At 28.7% G+C, this 25,511-nt stretch overlaps 3 protein-coding genes across 8 annotated transcripts; 2 read left to right on the forward strand and 1 right to left on the reverse strand.

The window, feature by feature from the left end:
• Nucleotides 1-309: 309 nt before the first annotated feature.
• On the forward strand, nucleotides 310-2,405 carry LOC111296721 (NAC transcription factor 47-like). The gene is made up of 3 exons (XM_022891158.2): nucleotides 310-626; nucleotides 754-1,079; nucleotides 1,487-2,405. The coding sequence occupies exons 1-3, from the start codon at nucleotides 464-466 to the stop codon at nucleotides 2,042-2,044; spliced, it is 1,047 nt and encodes a 348-aa protein (XP_022746893.1). The 5' UTR covers nucleotides 310-463; the 3' UTR covers nucleotides 2,045-2,405.
• A 10,466-nt stretch (nucleotides 2,406-12,871) lies between these two features.
• LOC111297137 (NAC domain-containing protein 87-like) lies at nucleotides 12,872-14,899 on the reverse strand. 2 transcript variants are annotated; one of them, XM_022891764.2, is made up of 3 exons: nucleotides 14,633-14,899; nucleotides 14,097-14,377; nucleotides 12,872-13,823 (listed from the first exon to the last, which is right to left on the reverse strand). In XM_022891764.2, exons 2-3 carry the CDS (start codon nucleotides 14,364-14,366, stop codon nucleotides 13,143-13,145), a joined length of 951 nt encoding a protein of 316 aa, XP_022747499.2. In that variant the 5' UTR covers nucleotides 14,367-14,377; nucleotides 14,633-14,899; the 3' UTR covers nucleotides 12,872-13,142. The 2 variants fall into 2 exon arrangements, with proteins under 2 accessions (XP_022747499.2, XP_022747498.2); XM_022891763.2 differs by having other exon boundaries at nucleotides 14,557-14,899.
• Nucleotides 14,900-22,128: 7,229 nt separating this feature from the next.
• Nucleotides 22,129-25,111, forward strand: LOC111297403 (U11/U12 small nuclear ribonucleoprotein 65 kDa protein-like). 5 transcript variants are annotated; one of them, XM_089768976.1, is made up of 8 exons: nucleotides 22,163-22,300; nucleotides 22,584-22,774; nucleotides 22,902-22,972; nucleotides 23,119-23,361; nucleotides 23,841-24,023; nucleotides 24,176-24,343; nucleotides 24,426-24,602; nucleotides 24,853-25,111. In XM_089768976.1, the coding sequence occupies exons 5-8, from the start codon at nucleotides 24,006-24,008 to the stop codon at nucleotides 25,033-25,035; spliced, it is 546 nt and encodes a 181-aa protein (XP_089625102.1). In that variant the 5' UTR covers nucleotides 22,163-22,300; nucleotides 22,584-22,774; nucleotides 22,902-22,972; nucleotides 23,119-23,361; nucleotides 23,841-24,005; the 3' UTR covers nucleotides 25,036-25,111. The 5 variants fall into 5 exon arrangements, with proteins under 5 accessions (XP_089625104.1, XP_089625102.1, XP_089625105.1 ...); XM_089768979.1 differs by having other exon boundaries at nucleotides 23,119-24,023; nucleotides 24,809-25,073; XM_089768978.1 differs by having other exon boundaries at nucleotides 22,129-22,774; nucleotides 22,902-23,361.
• Nucleotides 25,112-25,511: the final 400 nt, after the last annotated feature.

Below are 25,511 nucleotides of genomic sequence, written 5' to 3' on the forward strand. Positions count from 1 at the left end.
TACTTGCATCTCAGACATCAAAGGCCAAACATTGGACAAGATGACAGGTGGCAAGAATTCATAAAAAGGACAATGAAGCCGCCATCTTTTCCCATACGTGAAGACAAAATTGAAAGGGGAACCAATAATCTTGAAAGCCCCCACAGCTGGCACTTCGGATGGGAACCTTTCAAAACCAATGTATGCAAACTACAAACTGATTTCATTTCTTTTTTCTTTGTTTTTTTATTTTGTTTTTGTTTTTACACATAACGACAAAAATGCCACATCCATAAAATGCCTTCCCTTCCTCGCACTCCCAAAAATTTCAATCCTTTGCTGTTGGTTGGCTTCCAAAACCAAACTTGGAGATCAGCTCTTGCCCTTGGTTTAGCTCCTTTCTTTTCCCTTGTCAAAACCCTTTTTTCCTTTTCACTTCTTGGCTACGAGGTTGCTATAGTTAACAAGTTAGTTTAGTTAAAACATGAAGCATCCACAACCAAGTTTGCCCCCAGGGTTTAGGTTCCACCCTACAGATGAGGAACTCATCCTTCATTACCTAAAGAAGAAAGTCAGTTCCTCAGCCTTCCCTGTTTCCATCATCGCCGACGTCGATATCTACAAGTTTGATCCCTGGGACTTACCAGGTGAGGTTTTCTTTAACAACCCTTTTCATGTTATCATCATTGGAATCATAAACATAACTTCCTGGGGTATTTTTTTGAGCTTGTTTTAACGTGGAAATTTTATGTTTGGTGTTGGTTTTTCAATCAGCTAAAGCTGCCTTTGGTGAGAAAGAATGGTACTTTTTCAGTCCTAGAGACCGCAAGTACCCTAACGGTGCAAGGCCAAACAGGGCAGCTGCGTCCGGCTATTGGAAAGCGACTGGCACGGATAAGGTTATAGTTACATCTTCAATGGCAGCCAGAGGGGGTGGAGTGCAAGAGAATATTGGTGTAAAAAAAGCTTTGGTGTTTTACAAGGGAAGGCCACCAAAGGGGATCAAGACTAATTGGATCATGCATGAATATCGGCTGGCAGAGAACCCTAACTCCAACTATAACAATAGACCAGTGAAGTCTAAAGATTGCTCCATGAGGGTGAGCCTCATCTTTAAACAGTGCATTTGATTGGCTTTGATATTGAATTTTTATGTCAAGAAGGGGACCTTTTATCATGAGAGCGTTTTGGGAAAATGATATGCATCACTAGAAAAGGAAATGAAAGATATAAAATGATGGCATTTTGTAGGATCTTGAAAATTCAACTTATGGTATGCTAATTGTGATAGTGACATTGATTTTTTTTTTTCCATTTTTTCTAAATAAAAAAAATCAAATGATTGCATTTTGCACAGTGGATTTAGAACTTACATGACATGTAATGTACTGCAATTACAATCAAGCCATTTATTCTGTGCTCCATGTTCAATGTACCCTTAACATTTAATTTACACACATTTACTGATATAAGTTTCTTTCTCTGTTTTTTTAATGTACTTTGTCAGTTAGATGATTGGGTTCTTTGCCGGATCTACAAGAAGTCCCATGCTTTATCTTCAATACTACCATCAAGTGATCAGGATCAAGAGGAAGAGGAAGCAGAACAGTTCATTCAAGATGCCTTTCTGCCAGCCTTGAAAAGTCCTCCAAACAACAACACCCTCCAGCCGCAGAAATCTTGTTCCTTCTCCAACTTGTTAGATGCCATGGACTACTCACTGCTGAGTAATTTCCTAGCAGACAATCAGTGCAATGCAACTGGATATGAATCATCTTCCTTCAGCTTTGCCAACCTGGAACCGCCCCTGGTGAATAACTACACCAATAGCAGCAACAACAGCAGCAGCATGTTGAACTCTTCAGTTCCAAACATGGAAAACAAACTCAAGCGCCAATACTCAGGCATTGATGAGGATTACTTGCAGCCATCAAAGAAACCTATCAGCTCCTGCAGTTACAGTAACAGCACCAGCCAATCTGATACAACTCAATACAACTTTTTAAACCAATCATTCTTCAACCAGAGTTTACTTCTAAGTCCTCACCTTCAATTCCAAGGATAAAAGAAAGATTCTAAAATTTAAAAAAATAAAAAAAAAAGGGAAAATAGAAAAGAAATTGGGAGGAAAGATAAGAAGAATAACCAATGATAGAGCTTGTCTAGGCCTTGGTGATTCAGAAGGAAGCGTGTTTGATTTTTCTGTTTGAAACATGACAAAACTTGGGTTAGAAACATTGAATTACAAAAGAAGCTACAAAAGGAGTTAAAAAAGAATTTGATTGTATGATTTTTGTAGAAAATTTATGTAGTGGTGGAACTGTGGCAGATCAGATTCACACTTTATAAATAGCATGTTGCTTGAATTTGATTATATGATTCTTTTTTATGAAAGGAGAGAAAAAGGATTATTATTCTAAAGCTAATTACTTTCTACACTATTGTTGTGCCAAAGACAAATGGAATCAAGATTGTCAGGTCCTTTTCAGTAAGAACACAAACAAGTTGAAGCATATTTGGATGAGAATCGGATACTTTTTCTATGTTTTATTTATTTATAAATGATACTTTATACCCCAGATTTTCTAAAAATTAAACCTAAATTTTGTATTAAATAAATTACTAATTAAATATTTTAATTAAAGACACGAATCTACAAGATCTCTCAAAAATAAATTAAGTGAACGAATAAATAGATTTGATAATTTTAAATATAATATAATGATATGATAAAAAATAGTATAAAAAATTTATGAAAATGATACAATTTAAATTTTTTAAAAATTATTATAAATTTGATAAAAATTAAAAAATATATTTCATGTTCGTATCAACATCGATTGTGAAATGATATTTTTTATGATTTATACGTATATGATAAGACAACACATATGCACGAATAGTCACATCTCCTACTAGTAGGTACCCTTCTTAGTTCTTAATTACGTTATTATTGCTTGTACATTAATTCTTTGATTCATTTCATGGTTGGATAAGAGACAACTCAATTAGCTGCTTCTTTACCAAAATACAAATGCAATATGGGAGAAATAATAAACAATGCAGTACCTACCAAGCATTGAAGATTACATGAAAATCCTCTAATCATGTTTCTTTATTTGCTAATCTTGTCATTAGCAGACATTAAGGAAATGACATATAATGGCATATGATTGGTGTCTAACTATAATATATAATAATGAGAGCAGAAAATTTTGTCATAATCACACTAATTATTCACATTAGCTTTGGTTTGAGAAGATAAGATGAATGTCTAAATTATTCATGTGGCCCTTCAGAAAAGCTTACGCAGAATATTGATGGACACTGATATTTTTACTGTAAAAAGTTAACAGTGCTTAATATACACCCGAAAATCCTTAATGAAAATCACTACTAATTAATAAATCCCATGCTTTAGAAATGGAAATGTTAACAAGAAGCGCAATGATTAAAAGCTTTAGTCACAATTGAATCTAGAGCTTAATTAATCTGAATGGATCAATCACCCCCCCCTAATAAGTGGATTTTCTATAAGATTGGGATTTTTTTTTTGTACAAAAAAATTTAGATTAGGGGACACTATCCCATTCTAGGATCAAGCAGCTTCAACGAAAACTTATATTAAATTTACAGATTATTTATTTAAAAAGATTACTGATAATGAAAATTTAATCTAAACCTTACAAATGAAGTATTCAATTCTTATTAAATCAAGCAACTTCAGTTAATGTAAAATTGGGATTTTAATACCATTGCATTCTCCTCTCCCCCATGATCTTTGGTCCCCTATGTACTAAAAGTGTTGGTTACAGATCAAATGGGAAATGTAGGCAGCATGATTTATTGTAGACCTTTTTGGTCTGTGCTGTATTAATTGAAATGGGAAATTTAGGCAGCATGATATATTGTAGACCTTTTTGGTCTGTGCTGTATAATTGAATCTAAGTTATAGCTTCTTGCCTGGCAATGTTATGGGAATTGCTGCAAAATATTTCCATCTGAGAAGTAATTGCTTAAAAACTTATCGAGGGGAAAGGCTAATTGCTTAAAAGAGTCATAGTTTGTCAAGCTAGAGTTAGGCACTTATTGCAGGCAGCAGCTTGTTTTGGTAAAATTTTATCTGTTTCAGAATCTGAACTTATCTTCAAAGTTATAAATGAACATGAAAGACAAGAATATTTTAGAGTCGTAGCTGCAATGATCTGTAAATGGCAATCTGTTTAAAACTGACAGGATATGTTTGCCAGTCAAAAAGTAAAATTGGTTCATAGCTGGGAGCCAGGTTTCTTATCCATATTCACATGCCTTACTTCAATTATTTGGATGGTTTCAGCCATGGGGACATTTTTTCCTTTAAAAGATACTGTTAATTAATCCCAGTTGAGTCTAACCGTGACAGATTAGTCCAGTTCATAACAACTAACTTTCTATTTTTTTTTTTCAATCAAGATTTAATTTTGATTGAATCTGAAGCCAGCCAGAATTACTTGAATTAGATAAAAAAAAAATCAAAGTTGGGCCCCGATTGAAAAATTAGATTAAAAAAAAAAAACTGAAGCCAGCCAGAAATGAATGTTTTAAGGACTGGGGCTGGCCCAAAGCATTATTTGAATGTAAGACATGTCAAGAGATGATGTACAAACCCAAATCTCACAATTTAGGAATCATTTCTGCCGTCTGAAATTATCTATTGTCTAAGTAATCAAAAGAACAAGACACACCTGAATTATTGAGTGCGAAGACAAATGATGATAAACACTGAAGTAAGATTGAGCGAAGAGAATAATAAGACGGAGAAAAGGATTTGAGGGAAAAAGAATTGCATAAAAAATTTGACAGAGTTTCTATTCATATTTGACATTGCAGTTTCTCTATTACCCACACTTCTCGGCTCATTAGTCGTTACTACAGTGCCACCATTGCATCTTCATCTTCTTCAGTATTTTGCCATGGAATCTACCATATGGTGAAGCAATCGTGATGCTCAAAAATCTTCTATCTTGAAATTTGAAGTATTCAAAAATTCAAATTCTAATATCTGCAACCTACTCTTCTAGTCTCATAATACTATCTCTTTTATACTAAAAAAAAATACTTCTCCCTTGAATCAGAACAAAATCAGAAACTATTTAAAAAAAAAACCTGGCGTTTATTGATCTAATCAAGGATATGGTCCGAAATAAAGCATTATCTCGTGATTTGATCCAGATAAGCAGCCCGATTAGTGGAAAAAGGGCTTTGCCTTTATCTAATACAAAATCCTTAATCAATTTTTTTGGTTCACAGAAAAGCAAAGCCCTGTTACATGGGAGATGATTAGCTTGATTCGAAGCCCCAAGCTTTCATGTCTTCCTTAAAATTTCATTGCTGCTAGATCCAAAATTGGAAGACAAAATCTTTTTACACACCCTATAGTGTATCAGGATGACAACTCAACCCATGTCCAACAGATTTTAACTTAATCCAACCTCTTAAGGTTGATTTTTTTTTTTTGAAAATCGAATTTTGAGTTGGGTAAAGTAATTGTAAATTAAAGTTGGAATTAGGTTTTAGACAAACCTACTCCGATCTGACCCGACCCAATTCAATATATATAAAAAATTATTTTTAATTATTTATCTAAATTTAAATTTATATATTTTTTATATTTATTTAATTTTATATTTACATTAAAAATAATTTTTATATTTAAAAAATAATATTTTATTAATTTTGAGTCGTGTTAAATCAAGTATGATTTTACATAATATCAAGTCGGATTAAATTTGAACATAAAAACATAAAAAAAAATTATTGGATTAGGTAGAATTCGAATATTATGGATATAAAGTTGGATTAAATTCGACGTGAAAAAAACTCCGTCTCAACCCGACCTGTTATCATCCTTAATCAGTATCTTAAATCGTCTTACAAGAAAGAGGGTTTGATCTTTGAATTAGAATCATCCACATTAATAACTTCGGATTAGGTTTTAAGATTCGGATTCCACTTTTTTATATGTAACAAAATTTGTGAACTTTTACTTTTTATATTAAAAGAATTTTGTGAAAGCTGCAAATATTGTATATTTGTTAGACTTGTTTTGTTGGTTTCTTCTTTTGTTTCTCCTCCGTAATATTGATTGGAAACTATAAACTTTTCTATTTTGTAAAAAATATTCCATAATGATTAAGAGGATGTTCACATCATTCATATTATGATTTACTAACACTTTTATTATCATTAGCAATTGGGTCCAAAAAAATCATAAATTCGTTTAATTTATGTATCTTTTCAAACCTTTTTTTGTTCACTATTACATTTACTATTTCATTCATCTAAATTATGTAGATCAAGATTATCACATTTGAGTTTTTTTTTTATTTTTTTTATTTTTTGAATTATGGTTGAGATTTAAATTTAAGACTTTTAATTTTGAAATTAATTTCAATATCACTAAATTAAGTTTTTATCATATGTTAAATAGATATACATAGGGATATATTACCTACAATTATTATATTATAATTAATTAATTATAATTTAAAATTTTTTAAAATTTATTAAAATTTTATATAAAATTTACACTTATAAATGATAAAAATTTACATAATTTAAGATTACAATTAAACAATTATAAATTTATAATAAAAAAATTGTAGATAGCATGCGTCCATATATAATTCATAATTCTTATAGTTCATAAATAGGGGTGAGTAAATGGTCGATTCGATCGGTTCGGTTTGAAAAAATCAATAATCGATTTAATCGACTTTCATTTAACAAATAACCGAACCGATTAAAATCGGTTCGGTTCAATGGTTAGGTTAAATTATCAATTTTTTTTATAATTTTTCTTCCTATTATTAATAATTATTTAACGATAAATTCAATTCAATAAAATTCAAACTCTTATATCATTCAAATTAAATTACTAAAGAATTTAATAATTTCAATAATATTTTACAAAAATAAATAAATAAAAATATTTATCTCAATTTTTTTTATTTTTAATTATTAGAAAGTCGATTAATTCAGTTAGTGTAGTTATCAATTTTAAAAATCAAAAATCGATCGAATTAATCAATTTAATTTATTTAAAAAATTGATTATAATTAAAACCGAATAAATCGAATCGATTCAACTAAATTCATTCAGTTTTGATCGATCTAGTTGATTCAAATCGATTTTTGTTCATTCCTATCCATAAATAGTTTAAATTTTTTTTTTTTTTACTGAATTGAAAAATCCAAAAGAAGAGAATGAAAATAAAGCGAAGGGCCCACCACTTAATAATCCTCGTGAAATGAGCTGTAACGACGTGGCAGTGCGTAAAAAAAGGTACAGATTGAGAGACAAGATTAATGATGACGTCATCTGATCCCAAGACATCTTTATGGCCAAATTCTGTTTTCACCGTTGCGCCAAAAAAGTCCAAGTAAAAGTAACAGGAAACTTCGTAGTTCGTGCCATTTCAAGACTCTAAAGGTTTTGATTCTCTACGGCACAGATTCATGTTCCAACCGTGGGCTCTTTTCCTAATTTTTGTAATGAATATTAACTATTCATGTACATGTAAATTTGCTTTCGTGGGTCAAAAAAATATGTAAATTTGCTTTTGAAAATTAAATATTTCTCAACCTGTATTCAACGGATTCTGACTTAATTCAGTTTGTTAGGGTTGTTTATTTTTTAAAAAAAATTTTGAGTTTTGAGTCAAGTTGAGTAATTATAAATTAAAGCCCGGGTCAGATTTTAGGTAAAGTCACATCGATCCAATATATATAAAAAATTATTTTTTAATTATTTATTTAATTTTATATTTACAGTAAAAATAATTTTTATATTTAAAAAATAATATTTTATTAATTTTAAATCAGATTAAATCATATATAATTTTATATAATATCAAGTCAGATTGAATTCGAATATAAAAGCATAAAAAAAAACATCGGATCAGATCGAATTTGAATATTATAAATATAGAGTCAGATCGAATTCAAAGCAAAAAAAAATTTACCTCAATCCAATCCGTTATTATTCCTAATAAGCATCCTATATCATCCTGCAAGAAAGAGAGTTCGAACCTTGAATTAGAATCATCCACATTATTAACTTCATATAAGCTTTTAAGAATTGAATCCCACTTTCTTATATGTAATAGAATTTGTGAAATTTTAGTGTTTGGACTAAAATAATTTTTGCGAAAGCTGCAAATATTGTATATTTTGTTAGACTTGTTTTGTAGGTTTCTTCATTTCATTTCTCCTCCGTAATATTGATTGGAAACTATGAACTTTTCTATTTTGTAAATAATATTCCATAATGATTAAGAGGATGTTCACATCATTCATATTATGATTTACTAACATTTTTATTATCATCAACCATTGTGTCCAAAAAAAATCGTAAATTCGTTTAATTTATATGTATTTTCAAACCTTTTTTTATACATCATAGTTCACTATTACATTTATTATTTCATTCTTCTAAATTATGCAGATCAAGATTATTACATTTGAGTTTTTTTTAAATTTTTTTTTTTGAATTATGATTGAGATTTAAATTTAAGACTTTTAATTTTAAAATTGATTTCAATATCACTAAATTAAGTTTTTATCATATGTTAAATAGATATATATAGGAATATATTACCTACAATTATTATATTATAATTAATTATAATTTAAAATTTATTAAAATTTATTAAAATTTTATATAAAATTTACACTTATAAATGATAAAATTATGCATAATTTAATATTACGATTAAATAAATATAAATTTATAATAAAAAAAAATTACACATAGCATGCGTCTATATATATATTGGATTTTTATTTTTTTTTTACTGAATTGAAAAATCCAAAGGAAGAGAATGAAAATAAAGCGAAGGGCCCACTACGTAATAATCCTCGTGAAATGAGCTGTAACGACGTGGCAGCGCGTTAAAAAAGGTACAGATTGAGAAACAAGATTACTGATGACGTCATCTGATCCCAAGACAGCTTTATGGCCAAATTCTGTTTTCACCGTTGCACAAAAAAAGTCCAAGCAAAAGTAACAAAAAACTCCGTAGTTCGTGCCATTTCAAGACTCTAAAGGTTTTGATTCTCTACGGCACAGATTCATGTTCCAACCGTGGGCTCTTTTCCTAATTTTTGTAATGAATATTAACTATTCAAGTAAATGTAAATTTGCTTTCGTGGGTCAAAAAAATATGTAAATTTGCTTTTGAAAATTAAATATTTCTCATTTTGAAATAAAATATGCATGTTTCTTTTAAAATTAAATTTAACAATATAAATATAATATAAAATAAAATATGAAGATGATATAATTTAAAATTTTAATAATAATTATATGGTAGTTTAATAAAATTAAAATTAAAATATTTTATATTTTTATATTATAAGAATTATAATATATAATTTTTATAAAATATTATATTAATATATAAATTTTAATATTTTTATATTATATAAATACACAAATTATTATATTTAAAAAATTTATAGTATAAATTTTTTTTTCATTTTCTAATATATTAACAGATAGTGTTATATGTACAAAAGCACTGTGCTCGAATAATACACATTTTTTTTGTTATTTTAGGAATTTAAGTAGGTGGGGGCAACTCAAGATAAGACTGAAGTGACCTAAATATCTTTATTGAGATTTATATCTAGTCTTAAATAAACTTCCAGCGATCACTTTCCTGCATCCAAAGAGATTTCTTTGTAGTTTATACAGTCGTTTTAAAAAAAAAAAAATTAATATTTACAAATTTAATTCCTAATTTGTTTTGTGATGTTGGAAGAGTTATATTATGTAATCATATAGCAAGTCTTCCTATTTTATTTTTTGGTAATTAAATAAAAAAATTCTTTCATTTATCAAAAAAATATGAGAAGAATACTGTTCAAATGTTCTAGAAATTCAGACTTATTTTATATAGATCAATGAGACAACAGAAACGTTTGTTCCCTTGGAAAAAACGAAGAAAGGCGAGAAATTTCCCATTCCAATTACTAAGAAAATTAACCCTTCTGGAACGAAGATCCTTCGAAATTAAATTTGATATAGTAATATTATATAAATATGATATAAGGTATAATTAAAATTTTTTAAAATAATTATATATATATTTAATAAAATTAAAAATATATATTTTATATGATACGAATACACAAATAATAAAATATATTTAAAATAATCAACCCCCCAAATTCTAGAATATTTTTAGGTGCTGTGGAAAGTTTACGCGTTCGCTGACGTTATGTAAAACTGTTTATATCTATATCTACATCTACTTTTTCTAAACAGTTAGTAGCTTTCATGCCATTAAATCTTAAGACATTGGTTGAATTGAATATTTTGAAGTCAGTGTTATATGAAATTTCTCCTCTCTTACTTGTCTCACTCATTAATATTGTGATGGTAGTATCCAAATATCTGTTTACACCATCACCGTTCATACAAAATTTTACACAAAAACACATACGTTTTGATGACAACTTATTCAACAATCAATTAGTTTCGCACGTCCATTAGTAATTGATATAAATATTAGGGGTCTTATATAAAAAAAAATGTCAAAATCAAATTTTAATTTTATATACAAATAATATTCGTGAAACATCCGATTTTGTTATCTAAGTTTCATTAACTAATATTTTTTCGAATTTAAAACTTAATTTAAATGATTTATTATTATTTTTTTTTTTTACCTTTATCAATCGATGGCAATTGGTATTTGGTATGGAAAAATATATATTTGCATCATATATAGATGCATATGCAACTGAAGCTAATTAAAACTCCAAGCGTTATTAATTAAGGTGAGATTAGCCATTAAGCCAATTGTTTTAATTTATGGAGATTAATTAAAAATCTAAAATTGAATATAGAGATGTTAATAGATAAGGGATAAAAAAGGTTGAGCATTTTTTATTCTTAGATTTTTATATAATATTTATTTTCGTATTTATATGCAATTAATATTTTGAATTTATCTTTATTTTCATTCTTACGAGTATTTAATAGATATAACTTTAAATAAAATAATTTTTTTTTAAATTTTGTCATATATATTTAAATAAATTTTTATAAATATGTAATAATATATTTTTTTTAATAAAAATATATTAATTTAAATAAATTTAATATAATAATTTTATTTATTAAATATATATATATAATACGAGTACAAATAAGTGTTATATTATTTTTTTATTTTTATATCTAATAATAAATTAAAATTAAAATTATTTTTATCTTCATTTTTATATTATAATATTCATTATCATTTTTATTAAAATAAAAAATTAAATTTTTTATTGAATATCGGTAAGATTTACATCTCTAATTGAATCCAAGAATTTCTTCTAGAAAAGAGGAAAAAAACGAGGAAATGACCAAGGCGGTGTGACTGTGAGCAGTAGCCAGCCTGGGTGGTGAAAAGATAGCAAAAACTAAAACGCGGATAGGATCTTTATCACAAAATACGAGATTATAAAATGATAACAAAGAAAAGAAAATCACGTTCACTGTCAACATCTGACAATGATGTAACACAAATAATACGCGGTGGAGTCTGACAATTGGTCGGAATCCCCATTTTTTCATGCAACAAATCAGGGTTTTTTCTTTCTTTTTTTTTTAATTTAATAATTTAATAATTTATATTTAATATATATAATTGTAACGATATATTAAATATAAAATATTTTTTATTTTTATAAAATTTTAAATCGTATTATTTTTATAATTATCAAATTTATTTTTTATAAAAATAATATTCTCTCTTTTTATTTTTCTTTAAATTTTGGTTTTAGCACTTACTTCTCGTCCTTGCTTCATAAAAATTTTTTGTCTATATTAATTACCATCCTACATAAAACGACAAAAAATAAAAAAATAAAAAGAGTAACCAAGAAAAAAAAAAAAAAAAACAAAAACAAAAGGCTGGTTAACTTTGCTGGAAGCTTGAATCTCCCAAGGATCGGAAGCTTTGGTTTGAATAAAAAGTAAGATAATGGAGGGGCTCAAAGCACATCCACACAATCACATGAACCTTTCTTCTCTTTCAATAACCGATTCCTAATCAATCACCTGTTAATTTCTTTCTTTCTTTTTTTTTCCTGGCTATCTGTTACATGCACACACCTGGCCTCTTTTTCATAACTTCATTGAAAAGTTACAAAAATAGATGTCATGGGATCAGAACATTACTTTTAAGAAATTTTAAACATGTTATAAACATTATAACAACATTTCTATAGTCCTCGTCTCGTACAAAGAAAAAATCGATTCAGGATAAAAGGCGTTATCATCCAACACATTATCTAATTAAATTTAATTGATATATGTCAGTTTTATATTGTGATATTGTAGATACTGATTTTGTAATTTTATTAAAAAGATAAATTTTTAAGTGATCAATCACACCCTAATAAAAATTGGTGGCGACTCATCCTCATTTATTTTTTTCGATTTAAAAAAACTCATTTTACGTCTAGCGGTCTCAAAACCATTACGACAGATATAAACTGTTTTAGCACCAAAAAATTATTCTTGAAATTTATTTTTCAAAATTAAGATCTGTATTTTTCAAATTTATTTTTCAACCCTCTCTTTTATCCGGGGCTTACTTTATAAAAAAAAAAAAAATTTATATCGGTCCAATCAATTAGTGTCAAGCGACTTTTGAATAAATAAAATTTCGTAATTTAATAATTGAAATATTAATTACATCAGATGAAACGGTTCAGACATGGAGTTCTTTCATTTAACTGGCAGTTGAAAACGAGTACATAAAAATAAACGACCCTAAATGTATGTTGGGGTTTAAGTAGGAATATGATTCGAACATATGGTGGAATCAATGCGAATTTAATGCTAAAAAATATAGAGAAAAAAAGAAAAAATTCACTACCATAAAAAATAATTCTTGTACATGGAATCTTTCTTACTCATCTGTCAATGAAAATGTAATAATCTGAAAAAGATTTGGGCATCATGAATCTATCTATACAAGTATACCATTTTTTCATCAGAATCCATGAAACTTTTCAATCTAATAATATCCTAGTTAGAGAAAAGACTGTTTCAAATCATATATACCTATGAAACTAACAAGCCAACTCGCTGATCATCAGCAGTACCATATCCTTCAATTTTTAGTACTCCCATAAACATCCCAAATCTTCATAAGATTTGCTGCTTCCAAGTTCAATACTCTTGGAAACCACAGATGAAATCTCATTGTTGTTAATCTCAGTACTAAGGCTTGTATCCTGGGAGAGACTGACCATAGATTGATTTGATGAGAACTGCTCCACCTTGCACTGTCCGTCAGCTTTAGATGTTGTGTCAGCACTGTTGGCGGCCAATGTTCTTAGAATTGCCTGATCATTGCCTCCGAAGCTGGAATAGCTTGGAGCTCCACTACTGCTCCTCCCTTGGTGCAAGTAGGCAGAATTTGGGTTGCCTTGATGGAAGAGGCTGATAGGATTTTGGATTGGAATTTGAGTGTTGAACGTAGAGTTTCCTGTCTGATACTGGTTATTTGGAGCCTGAAGAAAGTTGTGATTATTCATTATGGGAAAGTTGGAGCTGCCTGGATAGTTTCCATCTGAGGATCTTGACATTTGGGTAGTGTTGATGTCCTTCAATTCATTTTCACAATCCGTGAAGCTGGAGCCTGCTTTGTTGAAGTAAATAGGATCCATGAGAGGAGGCAGTGATGCATAATCCATAAGATCATCCCCAAAATAATTCATTCCTAGCAGCTGATCAGGAATTGGACTTTTCTTGATCCCTGTATGCTTGTGGAAAACCCTACAAACAACCCATTCAACCTGCAATAAAAAATTAAAAAATTAAAAAAAAAATTAAAAGACCTTCATTTTTGCTATCTAGATTCTTCATTTACACAAAAGCAAAGAAAGAGACCCCATGAAAAGAAACCCTCAACCAACAAAGCAGAAAAAAGATGATAAAATTGAAAAGCTACAACTCTCTTTTTCGGATAAATGAAATTGAAAAAGCTATAGTTTCTTAAAAAGAAAAAATCTCTTTTAGAAATGGTAAAAAAAAAAAAAGGCTTTTGAAGTGTAGCTTTAGTTATATACCTGTGCACCCTTGGGGAGATTATGGTAAGAGAATTTGCCTTCAAGCCTATATTCATGGATGACCCAATTTGTTTTCTCTCCTTTTGGAGCTCTCCCTTTGTAGAAAACAAGGGTCTTCTTCATCCCAACAAGGCAACCTTTGCCTTTGAAAATCTCTTTATCCTTTCCTGTTGCCTTCCAATAACCAGCTTCAGTTGCTCGATTTGTTCTCATCCCGGTCGGATACTTCCTATCTCTCTGGTAAAAGAAGTACCATACTTTCTCTCCCATCTTAGCTTTCTCTGCAAAATTAAGCAAAAAGAAACAAAGTTTAGACACAAATACAAGGCAAATAAAGCAGCAGCAAACCACTAATAACAAAACTAAACATCCAAGAAAAGAAAAAAGAGAAATCCAAGGTTAGCCAACAGCTTGAAAGGAGGTCAAAAAATCAACAAAATTGATTAAGAGAAAAGCTTACTAGGCAAATCCCAAGGTTCACACTTGTTCAAATCAACTTCACCAATAGCACTTGCACAGAAGTTTCTGTTCATTACCTTCTCTGTAAGATAATGAGTAATGATCTCCTCATCTGTAGGGTGAAACCGAAAACCAGGCGGCAAATCGAGGAGGTCTTCTCCTTTGTTAACAACAGTAGCTTCTTCCATGGAAACCAACTCCCCTAACCACTAAAACTTTTACAGGTTATACAAAACAAAACGAACCCAGAAACAAGAAAACTACAAATAACACAAATCAGGAACTGTTATGGAAAGCAAGAGATCAGGCAAGAAGATAAAGATCTAGAGAAAGGGAAGGCCGTTAAGAAAGTAGAACAAAGAGAAGAAAGGGAGCTTAAATAGAGGAGCTTGTTGAAGAGCTAATGTTGATTAAGATCCGTAGGCTGCAAGGCACTTGCCAGGGAAGGCTGACCTGATTGGGTAATAATCAAATTTGTTTGCTTCTCTATATTTTATTTGTTTTTGTAATTTATGTAGCTTTCTCAGCCATATCTACCTGTTTGAAAACAAACTGGTATGAAAATTTTTAAAAAATGGTAAAAATGAGGTTTCAAACTAATCGGGGACCCATGTTTCAAGCACTCATTCACATTAAATTATATGACCTTTATCTGTTTAAAACCTAACCCAAACCAAAAATTCTATTGCCTCTTTTCAGAATTCTAAATTCCCAGAAAACCTGTCTCTCCTTTTTTTTTTTTTTTTTTGTAATAACAGGTCATACTTCAAAGCTTTTGAAAAAAAAAAAGTTTTATCTGAACATGTCAAGCTTTGCTGCAGCAGCAGCAGCAAATTTAGGCTGGGATTTGTTGGATTTTGCTTTGGTTACTTCACATATGTAAGACTATTGTGTATTTTTGTATGACTTGGTATATTTACAGATTTATTTTGGAGGGATTGGAACAATTAAAAGTGATAATTTCTTTGCTAAATTCAAAAGAAACCACTCCATTTGGAGGGAATCTAAGGGTGTTTAGACACTTGAAAAGTCAAAAGATGAAGAAAATTGGCAATATAATTTCATGGAAATTTCGAATACACGCGATATATAACTTTTTAGTTATAAAAATTAATTCAATTTTAATTTGGGCTAAGTTCTTAATCATATTATACGCACCAATAATCATGTAATCCATTAGTAAAATATTAAATTTTTAGTTTTAATTATCAAAATTAATTCAATTTTTGGTAACCTATTAAATCTAAGTATAAATTTATGATTTCAAATGCACTTACAAAGGACACTATTGGCATATACACACCCAAGACCCAACATTTTTCTAAACATAAAACACGTGATTATTGGATTTAATATGCTTGAATAAAATATTCCCCATTTATCTTTCTTCCAAAAGAAAGTAGGGGACCTTTAATTTTTGGCTACTATTTGGAAATTAATTATTTATTCCTTTATGAATTTTAAAATTGGAAATTAATTTCACTTTTGTAAATATTTTATATATATTTCCATTCCAAAATTCATGTATATAATAATATATAATAGAATGAGATTAATTAATTAGTCATCGTCCCATATATGGTTGTGAAGGACTACATTCTTTTGGCTTCTTTCAAGATATTTCATATGAAAATCCCATATGCAATGAAACAAAAAATATATAATAAATTAAATAAAATCATGTTGATAAAGATATAATTGTTAGTGTCAAAAGAAAAGATAGATTTCTAAATCGATCCTTTACTTCTTCATTTGTCCTTTTTCTTATGCAAAGTTAATCTCTCACTTGTAATAAAGTTATAAACTGAAAATTAATCTTAATTAAAGCATACACTTAGTAATTAACTAAAATTAGCTTTAGTAAATTATATGTATTATAAATCCGAAATTTATTTTAATTAGTTCATATAATCAATTTTAAAAGATAATATTCAATAAATTTAATATTTGAATTTCAGTATCTATAATTTTGTATATTTTCTAACAAAAAAAGTCAAAAATATCCTTAAATTAAAATTTAATAATCATCGAAACCCTTATTTTTTTTGTAGTTAATTAAACCCTCACATATTTATTTTCATCAATTGCATCATTTTTAAGAAATATATTTAATTATTTTTATATAATCAAGCATTTAATTAAGTGAAAATAGATTTTAAGAATTTAATTAGGTAAAAAAAATATTTAAAAATTCAACTGATTCAAAATATAAGATTTAGTACTTGATTGTAATAAAATATCATTAATGATTATTAAATTTTTATTTGAAAACTTTTTTTTCTTTTTCTAATTAACATTTAATAATTGTCCAATTAAAAAAAAAGAAATATAACTTGCATTTTCAAGTGTGTACTTTAATATATACACATATACAAAATCGATTTTTTTTTTCAAAAACGAAAAATCACATGTGCAAGTTTCAATTTGATTTTTCCAAGAATATGCTATAATTTCAAATAAACATCTGTTCGTAATTGTGACAACCCCAAATTTTCAAATGTAAAATTAAAAAATAAATTAAAAAATAAGATAATAGAGGTAGATTCAAGAAGAAAATTAATGCAGCTGACTTGGGTGAGGCACGCATATGCTTCCGCATTTATGACAAACGCGTGGATTCCGCGCCAGTAGTAGATTGAAACGGTTAAACTTTTCCGGCGCCGACAAATAGAAAAAATAGCGCTCCAAGCTAATGATATAAAATAAAACAAAACAAAAATTAACTCCAATTGGTATTTGCATAGAATTTGTACACTTCTTCTTTGCAAATATCAGCGGCAAAACGGCGTTGAATTTAGGATTTTTTTATATTTATAATATATAATAAATTTATTAATTTTAATGATTAAAATGATATTAATTTTTTTTTTTTTAATCTTTCGAGTGTCAATAAATATCTTAATTCTTTGTTTGGATCCATCCCTACAAATTAAAGGATTATTCATGAATTTGATTGAAAATTTTTTATCATATCAAACGATGTATTTGGTGCCATGAAGACGAAAGTTTTTCAATTGAGCTTCTAGATGAAAATTAAATTATAACTAGCAAAATTATTGACCTTCAAAAGAAAAGACAAAAGGGTTAACATAAATTTTTAGGTTAAGAACGAATTTGAGTTCAAGATTACTATAGATTACGTGACTTTTTAATATGTATAACTTATCAAAAAATATATATATTTGTTATTTATACATCCAAACTTTACAAACACGAGTGATATATCTATCAATGATTATCTAAAATTAATTAAGACACGAGCATGATTGTATTTTAAACAATATTGTAAATGTGAATAATTGTATTAGTAGTTTAGAAGATTAGGTGATAGCCAACCAAATTCTATGTCATAATCTTGACATTTTGGAGTAGAAGAAGCTAAGCTAACCCTTAATTTTATTTTTTCAATTATTGAAATTAAAAATTCGACATTCAATCAAAAAATCTTTTGATTTAACTACTTTGTTCATATTTTCTTGGCCTTATCTTATCTCCTAATCACTTATTTGAGTATTTCATTAATTTTATATTGATCGAGGATAAAGATGTACGTAAGTTAGGTCGGCTCGGATTCCAATCATGTTTATGTTTGATAGTAATAATTTATATATTAATTTAGAATTGGATCAAACCTTATTCAAATTAAAAAAATAAATTTTAAATTTATCTATTAAACTTAATTTATATAATAAAAATAAAAAAAATGATTAGATTAAGTTTAATAAGATCATATTTAACTCGCATATATAGAAATTAAAAATAAAAATTATATATAAAAATTAAAAAATAAAATTAAGTTTAATAAGCTATATATAATTTTTATTTAAATTTATATATATTAATTAATTTACATATAATTCACATCTACGGTTGGATTTAAAAATTATGCTTAAGCTTATTTAATATGTTTTAATTTTTCATTTAAATCATCTCAAAATTTGGACTAATTTTTAAATTTGAATGAGCAACCCAATTCTTGAACAAGTTTAATCAAAGATGTATCAAAATAAAATTTTAATAAATTATTATATAAAAAAGTTTAGATTTGAATAATAGAATACGGAATAAAATCCGGAAAAAATAATTAAATAAAAAAAATTAAATTGTCAATAATAACGTGTGGTCCCCACAATAAGAAGGCTTGAGAAAGTGTTAGCCTAACCCTCGTAACTTAAAAACTGTTGACTTTTGGGGCCGAAACGAAACTGAAAAGCAAAGAAGCCGCCACCAACTGGTGACGATTGGTTACGCTGTGCACGTCATCAGCTTTTTTCCTCACATGTGAAAATTCTATTGTCCCATTTTTTGCACGACCATGAGGATGCCACGTAGCATAACATACCCCAAATTAGTACCATATAACAGTCCCACCCATTTTTTATTTTTTTTTGCCCAATCATTTTTTAATGTTTTGAATAGCAAGAATATTTGACAGAAAACTAAGGGTTTACGTTATTGATTAGTTCCTTTTACAATCTATGCAAAATATGATTTATTGATTATTAATATAAAAGTTATCTTAATTTCATAATTCTTTAAGTTTCATTTAGTAAAATAAAAAAATGCAATCAACAATTTTTTTTTTTAATCAAAACTTCGATTGATAGAGATTTGATTCTAAATTAAAATTTCACGTAATAAAAAATTATCATTTCATTATCTTATTTTGTTAATGGGATCTTAATAGAGTTAATTAATAAAACAAATGAATTAATTATTATTTAATTTCATAAATCAAATGACGGTTATTCCAAATTTGATATATGTAGTTTATACTTATATGAGTTATATTTTTATGGTATTTGAATTCAAATAATGAATTATAACTTTATAATTACTCATGAGCACATGTTCCCCACTTGTTTAATGATGTATAGTACATTAGTGGTTGAGCCACAAAGATAAGAATACCAAGGTTTCATTAATCATTGGCAACCCTAAACCCAATTTTATTTTATTTTGAATTGTATCTTGGTCTTTCATTGGAAATCTTAAACCTTAATCTTCTTATTTATTTCAATAATCAAAGTAAACTTAAAAGGATCAAGTATTACATCTACTGATAATAAAATTTGATGCATATTTTTCAAAATATAATAAAAAATTTTAAAAAAAATATGTCAAATTTTTAATCTCGTTTGTAAAATTAAATTATTTCGTTATCAGTATATTTAATAATAAACTAAAAAAATTATTGTGAAGGTGGAATTTTGCTGGTGTTTCATGGTTTGAGACAGTTGGTTGCCATTTCAGATAAGATGGGATTAAGCAAGAGGCTTAAGGAATTCATCAATTCATTCACATGTCAGCTTGAACAAGATAATGTTTTTTAATCTCAAATTTAATTTAATCACTAATTGATTAAAATTAGGGGGGGGTTTGGATACATAGAAAGTCAAGATAATTGACTTTTCTCTGTTGGTTTGGTGGGAGAGAGTTTTAATGGACTTTTTCTTTGGCTAACCTATCCACTAAACCAAACTGTCCTAACCATCAAATTAACTAACAGATATCAACTGTTGAGGAAAGGAACATACATTAAGCTGGGTGACAGATGTGTCTTCGTCTTGATTACTACCCTGAAAAGGAAAATTGATTTCTATGATATCATCTTTTTTTTTTTTGTGCATACTTTAAAAAAAAAATTTTTATTATGATAAAAAGAAGTATTAAATTTGATGACTTGTATATTCTATTATGAAAAATATTAAAATTTATGTATTTGTATCGTATTTTATATGAAATTTATTTGTTATAATTTGTATTAACATGAAAATATAAAATATATTGTTTTAGTTTTGTTAAACTTATATATGATAATTATTAAAATTTTAAGTTGTATTACTTTCATGTCTTATTTACATATCGTGTTTATATTTTATCACTATATTATATTTTAAATTATAAAATCTAAAAAATATAAGAGAAATTGTATGCATAATATATATTTTTCTATAATTACAATCCACTATCTCCAAGATTTGTTTAGGTTTAATCTCAAATTTTGAACAATTTTAAAGGTGCGTTTCTCTACATCAATTTGGTGCTTTAAGAACTTTACTCTGACATGCTCGATGCAAAAATTGAACCTTGATTTGATACCAAAAAAAAAAAAAATCTCCTTGCCGATTAAACAAATTATGGATGTATGTAATGCATTTTTTATTTTAAATATAATGTACTTATACATGAATTTCATGTATAAATATATTGAATAGATCAATTAACTATAATCAAAATATCATGAAATTAATTATGATCCTTAAAAAGATTGATCCATTTACAAACTTATCATTCATGATTACATATGTTCGCAATTACCCAAATTTTGGTTTGATTAAGTTGTTTATGATTTTTATTGATTCATCAAAAATAATTTTTTAATATACAAAAATCATAATCTGAAATAAAAAAAATATTAAAATTTAAATATTTTTTTTAATAAAAATATTATAAATATTAAAATTTAAAATCCAATTTACTATTTGACATCCATGGTTTGCGCAAAATTATTGAAGTACTGAGCAATTGCTCTTGTTGAGGACATGGGCAAATGATTCTGTAATAATGAATAGCATTAAGATAATGACAATGACAGTCACGAATACCAATGGCGCAAAAATCAACCTAAGAATCAGTAGCTTGTTGCATTTAAGGCCGGAAGCCTCCTTTTTCTTTTTCTATCTTTTGCTTTTTCTTTTTCTTACCTTTTCCTTTTAGAAAAGAAAAAAAAAAAAAGTGGGGAATCTAGCTTCGAAAATTCTTATCAAGTTCTAATCTAAATACCAAAATATTCCCAACCAAATTCATGGCTATTAGAGAATTTTGAATAAGTTTAAGTGATATATTGTATCTACACTACTTTTGCAACAGCAAATACATCTCCCTTCTTTAATTCACCTCATAAAGTATAATTAAAGTTTTAATTAAAAGAAAAAATTAAGACAACTGACATTGATGCTGCAATTTCATATTTATTTGTACTCGAATGAATTTTCAAAACTTATCTTCTTTTTTTATGAAAAAATTAGTACAAAACTAATAAAGTATGATTAATCTCGTATTCATCAAAGAAACAACTACAAAATTAATATCATATAATTAATAATCAATCGTATGATATGATATGTTGATAAAATATTAATTTTTAATTTTAATAATTTAAATTTAAATTTTTATAATTTTAAATATAAAAAAAATTATAAATAAATTTATTTACGCTAAAAAGATGTGAGCATCATGTCTAAGTTTGGGTTATAGTTAATAAAAATGTTTTTAAAATTTGAAAGTAAATTACAATTCATAAGATGAGAAAATATAGTTAAGCCAAGTCAAAATTTGTGGTCGGAAAGCGAATTTGTGAGATAAAAACTTTTTGATAATGAAAATAAAAATTATGCAAATTAAAATTTTGGATGAACTTAAGAAAGAAAACAAAAGTTGATAAACAAGCCCAAGATCATGTTTAGTTACTAAGGAAACCCAAGATTTTGGGCCTCAGAAGCCCATTATGAAACCTCCAAGCCCCCCACAGACCCACTCTTACAAACCCATCATTTTTTTTCTTTTCATTGAGAACAAAAATGTTCAGGTGATGAACAGGCTAGCATGCAGCAGCAAGCAGTTAGCGCAAATCTGTACCCAAAACGCAAAGTTACACCTTTCGCTTTCCCTTGAAATGAAAATTATGCGAAATTACATGCGGGATTTTGAAATGTTTTCTTCTTTTGGACCAAGGTTTCAATGTAGGAACATTTGTTCTTGTTAGTTTTGTTAAGTTTAATGTTGCCATGTTGGTGGTGTTTCCTTTTTTTTTTATCGTATTATGAATTTTGATAGTAACCACATCAAACAAATCAAAATTCAATGTAAGAAAATATGTTTGTTAATATTCCTTCTAGTCATCTGCATTGCAAAGACTTCTTTTTCTTTTTTTTTTAAAGGTGTTATCTTTGGCTTATTTATTGTTATAGCAAAGGAAATAAATTGCTGTGGATGCTTTAATGGCTGCTATTTCTGTCCTCACAGCCTTTTAGCAATCCTCAAATGCAGCATTTTGGATATCAAGGTGTTGAAGGAGCAATCTCAAACCCTCTAGAATTGGATTCTGTAATAACCCTTTTGATTCGGCATCTTCGGGAGGCCATTCCACACGACATCCTTTTACGGCTTTTCTCTCACCATGGCGTATCCTCCGTTCCTCCTTGCTCTAGTGAAAAGTAAATAAATGTTAAATGTTTGGTGGTTCCTTATAAATTTCATTCAGTTTGCAATAGCTTTCTAAGGTCTTGTACATATTTGTTTTTATCATACATAATCATTTTTTTTACTTCTTTCGTTGTGTAGGTTGAGAAACCGTGCATTTGTGGATTTAAAAAATGAAGCATTGCCTTTCAAACGCAGTGCCATTTAAATGGGTGAATTTCCACTTATATGCCTCTTCTTTGTTCTCCCTTGTTGGGCACTTGGTTTGATCAAATATATGAGTTACTTCTCATTGGCATGAGATAGTAACCCTGTATTATTTATTGCTTATATATGAGTTATTTCTGTGGTTGCTCAGACTGAGGTTTCTTGGTAATTGGAAAAGTCTTATCATTGGAGAGAGCCAGTAAGCCATCTGAGGATGATAAACCTCAGCAAATTGAAGTTCAGCTTGGAAAGGATTTTCCACAATTGGCATCTTTGTGAAAGATGCTAACTAGACTAGAGACCTGAATCAAGGTTCAAGATCAGGATCAGTACCTGCTAGTGAACCAATTGCTCCTACGCTTGATGTAGACTATCCATTTCCTCCTCACCTTGAGTGAGTTTTCTTCATATTTTCAGTTTTCTTTTTTCTCTTTATCCAAAAACCCTTGAAATGTGACGTTGCAAATATAGTGTCAAGCAATATGCACTCATGGTATAAAGAGTTATTGGCTTTAAAGTTTGGTTTTCCAACCAGTGCATAACACTTCAAACAATAATTATTTTATGGCATCGATCAGAGTTTGCTGCTTTCTTTCTAAATGCTTTAATCATGTCAGATATCAGCAAAATCTTGTACACTTTGGATGCTGATATTCTTATGTTCGACCAGATGGAAATATTTTGACGAATATTATTAATGCTCTTATTGCTGTTCCTCTCTTCTATACCCAGTTTTTCTTTAATTTCACCATTATTGCAAATCTACTTCATTATTTATTAATGTTTCTTCTTAGGTTCTTGTAATTAGGTTTTTACTTGATTTTATCTAATTGCTATTATTGGAGTCTGGAGATAAGAGTCTTTCAACTTCAGGTGTTGCACCTAATGAATAAAATGAATATTCCATCTCCATTTCGTATGGCTTTTCCCAATCCCCCTCTGCCAGCTTCAGTGCCAGTGCCACAGCTCCCATCCGCACCTCCTGCTCCCACACCTGCATAGCCTTTTCTGGCAGATGCATCTTCTAATGAATCAGAAATGGAGTCTTTGGAGGAGGTAAGATATTTCTGCTAACATGCTAAAAATCAATAACCACATGTTAGATTAAATTAACCAAATATATATGCTTTGAAAGAAGCACTCTGGTCAAATTTAATCCTATATAATTCCTGTAGTTGGTGATTGTTCCTTGATTAACATGTTTGTAGGAGATCAATGATAAAGGTGTGACAAAATCTACATGGAAGCATGCCAGGCAAGAAGCTGTTGTAGGCCCTGCAATTAATAAAAGTGTGGCTTATGAGGCTGTTGGAGTGAAACCTACCACCTTGATCCCAATAGCACTCCAAGTGATAAAAAAGAACCCTTTATTGCAGGTCATATTATTATCCATGGGACATGTTTTAGGATGAGCTTTACTCTGTCTGAATTTTGACGATCTTCTTGGTGTTTTCACAGATCAAAATTGCCCCCAAACACATTCCTAATGAACAGAAAGATGATGATGTTGACTACAAACAGATTTCAGAGGAACCTAATGAGGAGGATTCAGATGCCAAAAGATTTGCTGCTGCAGATGAGTTGGAAAAGGGAAAGTGGCCTCCTGAAGAAATCTTATCACTTCCAATGTTTAAGGTATCAGATCTTATCTCTGTAGATGCTTTTAGATAGTAGATTAAATCAAATATGCAATTGTCCTAGTTTCCATTTTCTCATCTATGAAAGTATGAAGGCTTTTGTTTTTCATGGTTGTTTAAGAACCATGTTAATTTAATTCTTTACATGCTTTTGGGGTCACGGCTAACTGGTACCAATTAATTATGACAATTAGCATGAATCAGGTGCATCTGACAAAGCATTGAATGTGACTCTATGGATTGTGCAGAATTATACAGCTGGGAATCCTCCTTCTGTGTTGTATATTAAAAACTTGGCAAAGGATGTTGTTCCTGAAGATTTCTACTTCATCTTTGGCGAGATTAAATGCCTTAATTCTTGCTTTACACAAATAGTAACCTCTTGGCAGCTCAATGCTTGTAATAAAACGGGAAAAGAAGATAATATATAGCATTAGAACTATGCAGAAAAAACTTCTCTTTTTTAAGCCATTGGAATTTAAATGCTTCTTTACTTTGTTCCTTTTTCCTATGAGCAAAACGACTTTGGCTGATTAAGTCTTGCTGTGATGTACGATCATTATTAGCCTAACTCTCGTAACTTAAAAACTGTTGACTTTTGGGGCAAACGAAACTGCAAAGCAAAGAAGCCCCACCAACTGGTGACGATTGGTTACGCTGTACACCTCATCAGCTTTTTTCCTCACATGTGAAAATTCTATTGTCCCATTTTTTGCACGACCATGAGGATGCCACGTAGCATAACACACCCCAAATTAGTACGACATATCAATCCCACCCATTTTTTTTTTTGGCCAATAATTTTTTAATGTTTTGAATAGCAAGAATATTTGACAGAAAACTAAGGGTTTATGTTATTTATTAGTTCCTTTTACAATCTATACAAAATATGATTTATTGATCATCA

Source organism: Durio zibethinus, chromosome 12 (assembly GCF_047325235.1).
Source record: "Durio zibethinus cultivar Kanyao isolate XHJ-2024 chromosome 12, ASM4732523v1, whole genome shotgun sequence".
Classification (NCBI taxonomy): domain Eukaryota; kingdom Viridiplantae; phylum Streptophyta; class Magnoliopsida; order Malvales; family Malvaceae; genus Durio; species Durio zibethinus.

What these genes read in the sequence shown, in the direction of transcription:
- LOC111296721 (XM_022891158.2), top strand. Translation starts at nt 464, where the DNA reads ATGAAGCATCCACAACCAAGTTTGCCCCCAGGGTTTAGGTTCCACCCT. An exon ending in TGATCCCTGGGACTTACCAG is followed by an intron (nt 627 to 753) that starts GTGAGGTTTTCT and finishes TTTTTCAATCAG; the next exon opens with CTAAAGCTGCCTTTGGTGAG. An exon ending in CTAAAGATTGCTCCATGAGG is followed by an intron (nt 1,080 to 1,486) that starts GTGAGCCTCATC and finishes GTACTTTGTCAG; the next exon opens with TTAGATGATTGGGTTCTTTG.
- LOC111297137 (XM_022891763.2), bottom strand. Translation starts at nt 14,743, where the DNA reads ATGGAAGAAGCTACTGTTGTTAACAAAGGAGAAGACCTCCTCGATTTG. An exon ending in TGAACCTTGGGATTTGCCTA is followed by an intron (nt 14,378 to 14,556) that starts GTAAGCTTTTCT and finishes TTAATTTTGCAG; the next exon opens with AGAAAGCTAAGATGGGAGAG. An exon ending in ATCTCCCCAAGGGTGCACAG is followed by an intron (nt 13,824 to 14,096) that starts GTATATAACTAA and finishes TTTTTATTGCAG; the next exon opens with GTTGAATGGGTTGTTTGTAG.
- LOC111297403 (XM_089768978.1), top strand. An exon ending in AAAAGAACCCTTTATTGCAG is followed by an intron (nt 24,344 to 24,425) that starts GTCATATTATTA and finishes GTGTTTTCACAG; the next exon opens with ATCAAAATTGCCCCCAAACA. An exon ending in TATCACTTCCAATGTTTAAG is followed by an intron (nt 24,603 to 24,852) that starts GTATCAGATCTT and finishes TGGATTGTGCAG; the next exon opens with AATTATACAGCTGGGAATCC.